Source organism: Wyeomyia smithii, chromosome 2, assembly GCF_029784165.1.
Source record: "Wyeomyia smithii strain HCP4-BCI-WySm-NY-G18 chromosome 2, ASM2978416v1, whole genome shotgun sequence".
Lineage (NCBI taxonomy): Eukaryota > Metazoa > Arthropoda > Insecta > Diptera > Culicidae > Wyeomyia > Wyeomyia smithii.
In genome coordinates, this window is record NC_073695.1 from 119,155,312 (window position 1) to 119,169,351 (window position 14,040).

The following is a 14,040-nucleotide window of genomic DNA, read 5'->3' on the forward strand; positions in this document are numbered from 1 at the left end:
GTTTTACCCATTAATTGTGCTTGGAGCTGAGCAGGTTCATGCTTCCTAGAAAAAACTACTATCTCAGTCTTCTCCGGAGAGAATTCGATACCTAGCTGTAGAGCCCAAGCAGACAAATTGTCCAAGGTATCTTGCAATGGTCCTTGCAAATCGGCAGCTTTGGCTCCTGTAACAGAGACCACGCTGTCGTCGGCAAGTTGTCTTATCGTGCATGAATTTGCCAGACATTCGTCGATGTCATTTAAATAAAAATTGTAAAGAAGCCCTGGGGAAGACCCATGTAGCTAATTCGAAAAGTTGCCAAATCACCATGCGTAAAATGCATATGCTTTTCGGACAACAAATTGTGCAAAAAATTGTTTAAAATTGGAGAAAATCCTTGTCGGTGAAGTTTACCCGAAAGAATGTCAATAGAAACGGAATCAAAAGCCCCCTTAATGTCCAAGAACGCAGACGCCATTTGTTCTTTGCGAGCATACGCCAGCTGAATATCTGTTGAAAGCAACGCAAGACAATCATTCGTCCCTTTGGCACGGCGGAAGCCAAACTGAGTATCTGATAGCAGACCATTTGATTCGACCCAGTGGTCTAAGCGACGGAGTATCATTTTTTCCATCAATTTCCGGATACAGGATAGCATTGCAATCGGCCTATAAGAGTTATGATCAGAGGCTGGTTTCCCTGGTTTTTGTATGGCGATCACCTTCACTTGCCTCCAATCCTGCGGTACAATGTTTTGCACCAGGAACTTATTGAACAAGTTCAACAAGCGCCTCTTGGCATTGCCGGGTAGATTCTTCAACAAGTTGAATTTGATTCTATCTAACCCAGGCGCGTTATTGTTACAGGACAGGAGGGCAACTGAAAATTCTGCCATCGTAAAAGGTGATTCTATCGCGTCGTGGCCCGGAGACGTATCGCGAACAAGGTTTTGCGCAGGAACAGAGTCCGGACATACTTTCCTGGCAAAATCAAATATCCACCTACTTGAAGACTCCTCGCTTTCGTTGACCGTTACGCGATTCTGCATTCTTCGGGCTGTGTTCCAAAGAGTGCTCATTGATGTCTCCCTCGACGTCTCGTTTACGAACCGACGCCAATATCCGTGTTTCTTTGCCTTAGTCAAGCTTTTAAACTTGGTATCAAGCTCCGAATAACGTTTAAAGTCGTCGGCATCGTCTGTATCCCGGAAGGTCAGATACGCGTCGGATCTTTGCGTGTAGGCATCGGAGCACTCTTTGTCCCACCACGGAGTGGGAGGCGGTTCTTTGATCGTTACGCCAGGGTATTTCTTCGTTTGGGCTTGCAACGCGGCGTCGAGAATCAAGCCCGCGAGGAGGTTGTATTCTTCAAGCGGTGGATGATGTTGAATCGAATCGACCGTTTTTGAAATCATTTCCTCGTATAACTTCCAATCGACATTCCGTGTGAGGTCATACGGAATATCAATTGGTCGCATGCGAGTTGAACCGTTAGTAATTGAAATAAGAATAGGCAAATGGTCACTACCGTGAGGATCGAGGATTACCTTCCATGTGCAATCCAACCGTAGCGACGTCGAACATAAGGATAGATCCAAAGCGCTTGGGCGCGTTGGAGGTTTCGGGATACGTGTCATTTGTTCAAAATAGTCACCGTTGTTCAAAATAGTCATGTCGAAGTCATCGCAAAGGTTATAGATCAAAGAGGAGCGGTTATCATTGTAAGGGGAACCCCAAGCCACACCATGAGAGTTGAAGTCTCCCAAAAGCAAACGTGGCGAGGGAAGAAGTTCTATTAAATCAAAGAGAAGCCGTTGCCCAACCTGTGCTCTGGGAGGAATATATATTGAGGCAATACAAAGCTCTTTACCTTGTATTGTCATTTGACATGCGACAACTTCGGTGTCTGGAATCGAGGGGAGGTTAATACGATAGAAAGAATAGCACTTTTTATTCCCTAGAAGTACTCCTCCATATGGGGTGTCTCGATCAAGGCGAATAATATTGAAATCATGGAAGTTAAGATCAATATTTGAAGTAAGCCAAGTTTCACAAAGGGAAAATGCATCGCATTTGTTTTTATTTATCAAAACTTTAAGTGAATCAATTTTTGGTAAAATACTTCTACAATTCCACTGTAAGACAGAGATAGGACCCTTCATATACGCAGATGAATTAGGCATCGAAGGATACAATCGCTGCAAGGAGGGGCCATTGGGCAGTGAACTGCTTCAAAAATGATCTAACTGTTGGGAGAAGTACTGTGAGGAAATTTTTAATAGGATCAGGTATATTGAAGTTTTCAAAAATCCAGTCCACGATGTTAGAAAAATTCATAATTCCAGAGTTTATTTGATTATCTGGGTGTGCAAATGGAACAACTGAGGTTTTAGATGTTCCAGGAAGTGCTGGGAACTCCTTCTGGGACTTCAAATTTGCAAGCCCAGGAGGAGTTTGCTTCGGCTTTTCCGCAGCACTTTTAGATTTGTTCGTATTATTCATTCCATCTTGAAAAACCTTAGGTCCTTTCCTGGGAATCTTAGGAGAGGAAAGATTTTTCCTCTTTCTAGTCTCCCCAAGACAGGCAAAAGAAGTTCCCTCTAGTGGTTCGTCAGAGTCGGTTTCATCTGAAGACAACAGATCAAAGGGGTTCGATGTTATGGTAGAAGTGGTCACGGTCTTCTTAAGAATCTCAGCATAAGAACGCTTTGAGCGCTCCTTAAGAGACCGTTTAATTTTATCTCTGCGTTGCATGTACACCGGGCATGCGGAAAGCTCATGCAGATTTTCCCCGCAGTGAATACACTTTTCAGCGTTTACACTGCAAGAATCTTCCGCATGAGTCTCCCCTCACTTGCCACACCGTGCCTTATTGCAGCAGTAGGCAGCTGTATGGCCTAACTGCTTGCAATTGGTGCAATTCATAACACGGGGCACATACAAACGCACAGGCAGACGAACCTGGTTGATAGAAACGTGGCTAGGGAGTGCAGATCCGGCAAACGTAACGCGAAACGAGTCTGACGGAGTGTAGACTTTTTTACCGGAGACGAGCGACATGGACCGTAATTGCTTAACATCCAATACTTTCGCCTCGGTAGTGGATTTTTTTAAGCAGCCGACGCCGCTTCCCAGAATACACTCAACAGTCAGACTTGAATCGGTTATTACACCGTCGATCTCCACGTCTCGTGCAGGTACATACACGCGATACTCGCGTGTAAAGAGCTCAGAGCGAGCTATATCGTTGGCCTGATCCAGATCATTGACCACGACACGGAGCTTGTTTGGTCTGACTTTTGCGATTTCGGTCACGGCCTTGTATCGTGACGTCAGATCTTTCGCGATTTGTAACGTATTCAGTGATTTTCCTCCTGGTTTGGGCCTCATGTAGAGAACCAGTGGACCCGTTGATCCGTCTGGGTAGAGCCTGGGACGAGGATTGACTAAAGCAGGGACAGGGGGGGGGGGGTGAACAGGAGGGACAGGGTCGGGTGGGTTTGGAGACGGGGGATCGGGGGCTAAGGGATCCACATCCATTGCGCTCAAACTAGCGCAACAGTACAGTGGCAAAGAATCACGTACCTCTTTTTTGTTGTCTTCAATAGCACAATCACCGAGTCTTTCGGTGCTGGAACGGGCAGCTTCGCAGCGGCACAGCTATAGCACAATAGCAGGATGACCTTCAGATTATCAGTTTGTCTTTACACCGCACTTCGCACTCTTTGAAACACGACCGAGTGAGCAATGCTTCTTTTCTTCTTCACACAGTAGCGACTTTATAGCGAGACAATCACTTAATGCGTCCGTTTGCGTCGAGCGTTCGGGACGGAATGATTTTACTTTTGTCACATACCTTTATACTATTTTTTCGCATAGCTAAGTAGTGCTATAACTTATTTTGTTTATTAACAAATATGAAAAATTCACACAGATAGAATTTTTCGTTTTTTATGGTTTGCTTAAATTCGTATCAATACTTTTGATGTAAGGTTAGGTTTTCAGTTGTTTCGACTAGTGATACGATGAGTGAGTATCTCGCAATATAGTTCGGTTCCAACCTAACTTCCGATTTTGCATACATGGGCTTTTGCCACAGAGGACAGACATCCATTTCAGAATCATTTTCCACGATAAATGCTTCAATACGCAACGTAATCTAGAATATTTATTTTCATATACCTATTATATCAGAATTTTAAACGATTAACGTTACATAGTCTCAAGTACCCCTCAACTAGTTTATCACAAGCAGTGCTGATAAAAGTCATTTTCCCCAGCGAAATTCTTCGAAAACTACAGCCAATCATTTTCAATTTTCACTTCCAATGATCGCAGCACTCTTTCAGATTCACTAGATTTTCGTCCTAGTAACGTGCTCCTTTATTGACATTTTGACAGCCGAAAAGGGGACCACCGTGAAGTGTTGTTCGTCTATCCGTCAGTAAACGGCACTGGAAGCATTTAGTTCGTTGGTGTTCTGAGCACTCAAAATGTTGGACTTAGTTGATATTGTTGCCAGTTCTCCCCTTTGCACCTTTCATCATCATAAATTATAACTCATTGCAAAAAATCGTGTATTGTAAGAGAGGTAATCAATCTGAAGTTTCCTTGTTATCAATTAACTTGTTTTTGATAGATTACTAACTGACAAAATGATTTAGATACGGGAATATGGTTTGAATATCTGTCGACAAAACCAATTTTCTCCTCGAAAGTTGTAATCTTCTAAAGCACCAACCCACGAAACAGTTGTTGTTTGTTTCAGCGTCATGCTTGTAATTTATTATCTCATTATTTTCTGTCATTCGCTTGTTTTGAATAATTTATTCGACAAAATATTTCCCAGCCGCTATGCATTTCGTTCAACCATGTCCCAAAGGCATAAGCCACCCGTCGTCAGTGGGCACAAAGGGTGTCCGCACGCTTCGGGTAGTGTTTCATTCTACTATTGCAGAATGTTTAATCCACTTTCGAACATGGTGGGTGGCAAACACGTTTTCGCGGGATGTCACCCATCCTGTTCGGGGTATTTGAAGCTTCGTTTGCTGTGCAATTTGTACAATATTGCGAATGTAATGGAACTGCATCCTCGCAGCTGTGCAATCACTTTTTTAGTATAGTTGATTTGAAAATTAATCGCTGACCCAATACAATTCATTTGATCAGAAATAAAAGATATAGTAACGTACTAGATTAAATCATTCTTTCCTTTCTGCTGTTAAGCGGTTTAGTAAAAGGGAATATGCGTGCGTCGGCCTTGCATATTTTGTTATTTCTTCGCCAACCTAGCTGGTGACCTGGGTTAAAATCCCAACACCGGGATAGGTGTCAATACAACTATTGATACTAAAGTGACGAACTCACAACCAACCTCAATGGTCTAGATTCACTTCAAGCCAGCACAGGGTGATTTTCAGAGACGAAAAGTCTCCTGGATCACGCCTTTCACATCGCATGAAAAAGTAGAAACGTTGGCGTCGGTCTGTTGTTAAAAAACAGGTCGTTAACCCTCTAGTGCCCAGGCCCGCATTTGGACGGGCTTTGATAAAATCACTATAAATTTCTATGAATGTTTTAAAGTATTTATTAAAGATTTATAGTGATTTCGTCTAAAGGCGGGCTTGAGAACTAGAGGGTTAATTAGAACCCTGAGTAGAGTATTCTATTAATTAGCCATCAGAGCGTCGTAAGAAACACGAAGAAGAATTCTTTTGCTCAAAAATTGTAGTTCAATATCTGTTTCGGGGTTTTCACTAGAAACGTTTCCTATTCAAAAATAATGATACCCAGACAGCTAGAATGTACAGGTACAGCCAAATTGAGAGAATAATTGTCTATGAACAACTGGTAATAATTTAAGAAAAAACACACAAGAGTTTTGGTCGTATCGTATCCAATTGAGGGAGCAGTGAGTAACACAATGATACAAATAACTCCGTACCGGCACTCATCTTTGATCATTATGATTCGCTTTTTACGTTTTGCTCTGCAATCAGAGAATTAGCATTTCATCGTTTGGTAATAGCTTACTAATGCGTGTAGCGCTTTGATGTGTGAGAACCGTTGTACAGAATGGCACGTACGAGCCTTACACAGGAAATGCCAGCATCACTCATCAGCACCGGAACCCATTTCAGACTGAGTGTTTCCAAATGATCGCTGGAAGCTCTACAATCAGACCGTGTAGTGATATTAATCATCAGAGAACATGGGAAAACAACATAATTAATTATCCTACAAAACATGCACGATTACAAATTCCTACTAAGTCAGGGGATATGTATCGCCATACGTCGCTCTTTCTCACGTACCCCGATCTGCATTCAGACCGCCATCAGCATAGTTTCAACGCATCTAAGTTCTAATTCCATAGGATGTGACGTTCGCTCTCCGTTTCGATTCTGTGCAGGATTAATCCCGTGGATTGAATATAGTAGCATATATACATATTCTAATGAATTTCAAAAGCAAAGAGAATTTACATACAAATGCTTAGGTAGCAATTCATCACTGATGAGAGACATGCAATTTAGCTTGTATGATGTATCATTGATTATTCACAGCGTTCGCGAATACGCAGTTTGGCCTTCCAAGCTCGATCCTGGTGAAACGGTGCATGGTAACGAATGACTACAAACAGTAAAGCCAGGGATGTGCTGGACAACCAGCTCGAGATAATTTCAGACCGTTATCTGCTTATTGTTTATGAGAAATTACTGTCAGTTGCTGGTCGAATTAATCTTGTGAGTGAACATTTACTCGAGCCTATTGAACCGACTGAAATAGATAAACTAGCTGTCTTAGTTCGTCCAGAAGTATTGTTGGTTTGCTGCTGCTAATACTTTTAACTATTGTTTTTTAGTAACTTCATTGAACATCAACCGACAATCTTTGTATTAGACCTCATATTCTATCTATCCAATAATATCATTCTAAATATTAGCGTTTAGACACGCATCAATATTTTTATTAATATCTCTTACTTACAAACATCTATACAAAAACACTTGATGTTAATTAGTTTGACGATATAATAATTATTTTACATCAAAATGCACCATTGCATCGCACGAGAGGGTAGCGGTTTTCTTCGGCAGGTTTTACGTTGGATCGATGTAGAAAGCTTGCCGATGAAAACCGCTACAGAAGTAGAGCAGTTCCACAAAAAATGTCCCAGGTTTAGTATTTTATTAAATTGTTATTTTTGATTTGGCTGAAACTTTGCATAGACATTTCTATAGGCGAAAGATGCCATTTTGTGCTATTGGTTTATTTTTTTGAACCACCACTCATTTTGGAGAAGGTATTGGAAAATGCTATTTTGGAAAGGTATTGATGATTACAAATAATTTTAGGGCCAAAACGGTTTGTTTGATCGGTGTGACGTCTTAGACAAAGTTGTAGATAACAGTTGTCTTTCCGAAAAAAATATACACAATTTTTTTTTGAAAAAAGTTAAAAAAAATTAAAAATTAGTTATCTGATATGTTCATTTTTTTAAAATCTATTTTTTTTAATAAAAACTACAAAAGATTACCTTAACAATGCAACCGGTCCGATCATGGTGAAATCAGGAAAAAAAGTTATTATATTTTGAAAGAAATTTTTTCACAGTGTACATTTTTTTATGAAGAGATAAAATCATTCTATAACTTTGCCAAAGAGACCATGCATTGTTTAGATAATCTTTTGTAGTTTTAATAAAAAAAAAATCACAGGAGGGTTGTGTACAAAGCCACGGCCGCAAGGTTGACGTAGAATACTTTTATAAGGAAGATAACCCGGCTTGCGTGTCAGTCATTTTTCAAAACTAGACGGCTCATGTGTTGTCAAAATGAGTCAAATATTCATTGAATGCATTTACTAGTGCCCGCTATCGCACAGAGACTGCATTTCACCAAAGTGCCTCACTGTATAAGTTGGCCCAGCTGCTATCGATGCTGATACCCGCTGCAACTGCTACGCTATCCGTAGCCATGCCACAGTTGTGGCCGCTATACGCTGCCATTGGTATCCGCTGTCCCTGCATCAGCTGGTCCAGCTGCTATGGATGCTGAGATCCGCTGCAACTAGTGCACTATCCATTCCTATGCCACAGTTGTGGTCGCTATCCGCTATCGCTGGTATCCACTTCACTGCTACTGCTGCTACTAAAGGAGGACTGCTGTTGTCGCTGTCTGAAACTATTATGAGCTGCTTCGGCTGAAACAGGCCAAATAGCATATTTTGAATTGCAAGGTATATGATTCTGTCGACCGTGCTTGGGAAGCAATCATATAACGACCAATCAGCGGTCGAAGTTTTCGTTTTGACAAGGCTTGACTATTTTCAATAGTACAATGGTTTGAATAATAAAATTACAATTATCTTCAATTGGGAAGAATCTTGGAAGATTTCCAATCTATTACTGCAAGAACGAAGGAAATCCATCGAATACTAACCGATTTATTAGCATTTGAGATTGGACATATTTTTCACTTTTTTCGGTTTTAAACTTTTTAAAATAAACTTTTTTAAATAATTAAGTTTGAATTTTTCTTTTAACTTTTTTTCATAAAAGAGATATTTTTTTTAGAGTGAATAGTTTTTCCGAAAATGCAAAATTATTATCTACAACTTTGCCGAAGACGTCATACCGATCAAACAAACCGTTTTGGCTCTAAGAATATTTGTAATCATCAATACCTTCCCAAAATAGCATTTTTCAATTGCTTCTCAAAAATGAGTCGTGTTTTAAAAAACTAAATTAATAGCACAAAATCATCAAAGGCGTCTTTTGCCTATAGAAACATCTATGCAAAGTTTCAGCAAAATCGAAAATGGTCGATTAAATAAATTGCCCGTTTTTGTGTGAAATATCTTACTAGTATATATTTTTGTTTGAATATTGTGAAGAGTTATGAGAAACAAGTTGTTAATTATTATTGCGACGAACGATGATTTATAATCTCAGATTCAGATGGGTTTAGTAAGTGTACTGTTGGATAGAACACACACTACCTACCCTGCTACGCGATTACTTGTTGCAGCAATTAATTGATTTGGCCATAGGATAAAAGCACCGGCTTTGGCCATAGTATGTTTCATATAGAAAATATCGATTCTTCTTGTTTTAAAAAATATGCTAATCTCGGTTTTTACACGGAGAATACGTAGCGCAATCCGCTTAAAACATGTTCCAGTGACTCCAGACACCAGTAAAAAGTTTCGATCATGTCCAGTAAAGTCTAAAGTCTAAACCTAAATGTCGAGAAAAATACCAAAGACAACCAAAATTGCAGAATGTGCTCAGTATGATATACAAATAAAATAGAAGCAACCACAGTTAAATCTATGACTACTGATCAAGTAATTTGATTTTTCCGAGCGAGATGCAAAACAAAACAACTTCAATTCGTATTCCAGTGCAAGTTTTGTTTCTTTAAAAATTTAACAATCAAATGTTTGTGGTATTAGCAACACCAATCTATCATTTAATTTAACCAGAACCAACTTGATCTTGCAATATGCGACAAGCTTTAATAAACAAAATATGCCATACAAACACAAGCTTATTGTTAAGCAATCAATGTGTGATGACCAAATCGTCAATTTTCACGTTCAAAACATGTTCAGTGGGTAGATACAATAGAGCTTTCTGACAGTTCAGACAGTTTGCCTCATAAATGATTCTTAGTCAATTCTACCGAGGTTTTAAGCAAATCGAAAAATATAGTCTTTTTTGAGTTGCTCGATGCTGGAAATCAAATATTCATTTTGTAAAATACTATCCGTAAACAAATCACACAATCCGCGTAGAAATAAATTAAGTTTTAAGTCAGTAAAAGAAAATGAAAATTCCGTAATCGATGCAGGCATTTTGACAGCACATTGTTGGCCTCATTTTCAATCCGACTTACACGATGTGAAGTGAATCAATACATGCACGATTGGAGAGGTCTATGAGAAATTCTGGTCGCCACATAATCAATCATATATCGACAAGAATAACTGATCATTGCACATACGACGTTTTGGGACGAGCAATTTACACATACATTGAAAATTCTGTTAACAAGACAAGGTTTTGCAAAGAACAACGGCAATGGACGAAACCAACGTTGTCAGTATGCCAGATAAACCTGGGTTTTGCCAGACTTGTTATCGCGCCAGACAAACAGATAAACCTCAGAATCTGCCAGATATTTGAAAATGAGCCAGATATTTGCCAGATTTCATCCGCGTCGTCTCGCGAAAAGGTCATTAATGCGAGACGGGCCGTGGCTGGCCTTTACCTACCTACAGCCGGCGAGAGCAAAAAATAAAATAAAAAGATCATTCTGTCAGGAATTTTATCCAAAAATGAGTGCCAGATTTTTGCCAGACTTTTATTTTCGTTTTGCCAGATTTTATTTAAAACTTAGTGGCAACCCTGGACGAAACAATGTAAAATCTTCCATTCAATTTGAATCAGAGATAAGTTGTTTAGGTACCAGAAACATTCTCAGATGACGTCCACAAAGGGGAAATTGATTCAAATAGCGTTGAAGAAAAGGAGCTAGTGGTTGTTTAAGATTTTCTCGTCGAATCCTCTGAAATTTCTTTTCCCATGCATACGAGATGTGCTGTATACACACGAATAATCTAATCGCAACCGTGTGAGGCACTGGAATTTAAAAACGTTTACCGAGAAGCCATGGCGCAGGAATTCAGGAACCTCTAAGTTCTCGGTATGGCTGCTATCGGTTCTGTTCGTGTTTTAAATAAAATTAACACAAAGATGTAAATAGGGTCATGTTTCAGCTCAATTTACTTACGTTCTCCACACAAGGATTCGAAAAGAGTATTAAAAAATGATGACCATAACAATTTGGCTAGACAAAATCCAAACTGAAAATCAGGCTTCTTTTGAATGCCTTCTGCCTGCGTTAGTGGCTAACCAAAAAAAGGTTGCTGTATATTATATAAGGGATTTTTAACTCATCAGTCTGCAAATATTGCAAGTCGAAAATTTCGAATATATGTTATGCATTTTTTTTTGTTGACCACTGCGACCATTGTTTCGATATTTTGTGGTAATATTACACATTAGTCGCAGCTGCATTTTCCTGTAAGTGAATTAACGATTAGTGTCGCTTAACTTTTGGCTAGCGGTGCCCACCATTGACAAAAGACAATTTCAAATAAAGTGGCAAAAAAAAACACAAATTATGTTTAAAGTAGTTTGTTTAGGAAACTGGGTGCAGTATAATTGTTATTTTATAAGGAAATGTCAGAAGTTAAAGTAGAAGATTTTCAAAATCGAGTATTTACCCATATTTTTGTACGATTGCCAATTAAATACTAGTATGGCAAAAACATGTGACATGGCCAAAATCGATGTTTCTACCCTACTCATAAAATAACTTGAAAGAATGTGATACATTCTGTTTCAAATTTCAACGCGTACAAATGAGTACAATTACGGTAACGGTGAGTCATTTTGTATGTATTATTATTAATTCATTAAAGTGCACTCATTATTTCACTGACTGTACCTTTACATTTAGACTACGTCAATATAGATTGTCATTGTGGTTTGTCTTCAAGTGATCATACTGTCACTCGATCATTCTTAGCGTAATCAGTTGTACCTCAGCGTTGATCGTGAGCACATAGAAATCATACTAGCCATACTAGAAATGCTGAAACCATTAGTTTTGCTATCAGTTTGTGTGTTGACGGTGTTCGCTGGTAAGCTTAGAATATATTTTTTTAATATAAAATAGCGGAATCAAACTAGTGCGTCCTCACATGAAGACTTTTGTACCCTTATTTGATCAATTCTACTTTTGTACCCTTATTTGATCAATTCTAATAATATGAAGTATTTCACAACAGTATATGACATTGCTTTATGTCTCCAAGGGTTAATCAAATTGTTTTTTTTTGGTTACCAGATTGCCGATCATATTTACGGAGTAGTGCATCACACGACAAAGCACCATTATGGCTTAAGCCCAAAGGAACATTGTACGTGCTACAAGAACCCAAGGGATCGCATTTTCAATGGAATGAAGGAGAGAGCGTTCTTATCGGTTGTGCCAATAGCAAAAATAAGATCGTTGAAAGTATAATTTTAGTGTACATTTTGCCGTTTTTTTATTCATTTGTTTTTTCATTATTTCAGTAAATGAACATTTGGCAAATCTGTCGTGTATAAAACAAATGGATTTCAGGTTCAATGGAAAAAAGTATGAGCACAATCAGCTCAACTGTTCCTCAAGTATTTCAAGCTCGATAAAACCTCAAAATCGCCCTTGCGCCGGTGGGACTGGTGCTCTTTTCGATATTGGATATGAAATCTTGGGAATACCATTTGTTAAACTTTTTATCTCATGCTACAGCTTAGAGAAAGCTTCGGTTATTTATACTGAACATGACATCCTTGGGCATTCCATCGATAGTAATAATTCACAATGGTTGGAAGTTTTGTAGAAAATAATTTAATTTTGATATATTTCGTTAGTTGCGCAAATCAGTAACGATCGTCCGGCGTTCAGGGTTGGCGGATTGAGCAGCAAGGTCAAATTTTCTTCAGTCTACACCCAGAACTCTCAACGGACCCGATTAGCGGAGCTGTTAGGGTCAGAAGCTGAAGCACGGAAGTATATTTCGTCCTCTTCGTTCTTCGCAAAAGGCCATCTTACTCCAGACGGGGACGCAGTTTTAGATACCTGGGCTGCAGCAACATATTTTTATATAAACGCAGCTCCCGAATGGCAGGTAAATTCGTAATTAAAGAATGCATTGTACATTGCATGTTGTCTACAATTTAACGAAACATTAGGTAATTAACAAAACTTTATTTATTTCGTTATCATTGCATTCCAAATGACTGATTACTTTTTGTTGATAGCAATTGGTTGATGAATTTGACATATTATAAATTGTTATATCTGCGTGCTCATGCTGTTTTTAAGATATATTTGTATCTATTCATTACTAGATAATCAATGTTGGAAACTGGATACGGGTAGAAAATTCTGCCCGAGCCTTCGCCGCACGGGTAAATGACACCGTAAAGGTTATCACCGGAGTATACGACATTTTGGTTTTGCCGAGTGTCACTGGTCAGTTGGTTCCGATAACATTATCGGAGAACTCTCAGCTGGAAGTGCCCAAGTGGTTCTGGAAGGTGTTATACCATGCCAACTCGGCTGTGGCGTTCGTGACGTTGAACAATCCTTACGCTCAGCGGGGCGAGTATCTCTGTCAGGATGTTTGTGACCGTTTCGGATGGAGCCACAAGGAGTTTGCCGATTTGGTGAAAGGATTCACCTACTGCTGCAGTGTACCGGAGCTTCGCAAAGTAATCAAGTTCATTCCGACGAAAGTAGACACTCCCAACATTCTTCGTTTTAATTAAATTGTTTTCCTCTCCATGAGCTCTATGTGTCTCGCAGAAGATACCGCTCGAATGTGCAAATAATGTGCGATACGATTGAACGATTGAATAAAAACCAAAGTCAATGATTGCACCGTGCGGCGAGAAATAGTCATTTGCTGGGAAGATGTAAATATTTATATTTGCTGTAAATTGTTTTATAATTTTCAGCATTAACTAAAATGTCTATGCTCTAACATAAGCAATGTTACTTCAAAACAATAGTCTGGGTTAGCCATCAATGCTTTACCAAATTACCAGCCAAATAAAATATAAGTTAAAAGCAAACTCACGGGCGCAACTAAGGAAAATTCCTTGGTGAAAATAATCTAAGAGAAGGTTTAGAAACGCATTTTGTAATAGTACTTACCAAATAAATTATGACATCTCAATTTGTGTTGGTTTTGATGCCTTGAGAAGAATTATGAAATGGCTTTATATTGAATACGATCATTCTATAGGAAATTCTAGAAGGGGCTATGGTCCCCACTTCGTGATTGCAAAAAATATATACACTAAGGTCGCTTTTTACGCGGATTCCGGAATTTACGCGGTTTTTTTTACGCGGATTCCGGAATTTACGCAGTTTTTTTTACGCGGATTCCGGAATCTACGCGGTTTTTTTACGCGTATTCCGGAATTTACGCGGTA

At 39.2% G+C, this 14,040-nt stretch overlaps 1 protein-coding gene across 1 annotated transcript; it reads left to right on the plus strand.

Moving 5' to 3' along the window:
* Nucleotides 1-11,542: 11,542 nt before the first annotated feature.
* LOC129722532 (uncharacterized) lies at nt 11,543-13,781 on the plus strand. The gene is made up of 5 exons (XM_055676040.1): nt 11,543-11,696; nt 11,903-12,073; nt 12,133-12,408; nt 12,472-12,728; nt 12,952-13,781. The coding sequence occupies exons 1-5, from the start codon at nt 11,645-11,647 to the stop codon at nt 13,369-13,371; spliced, it is 1,176 nt and encodes a 391-aa protein (XP_055532015.1). The 5' UTR covers nt 11,543-11,644; the 3' UTR covers nt 13,372-13,781.
* The last annotated feature ends 259 nt before the right edge of the window (nt 13,782-14,040 follow it).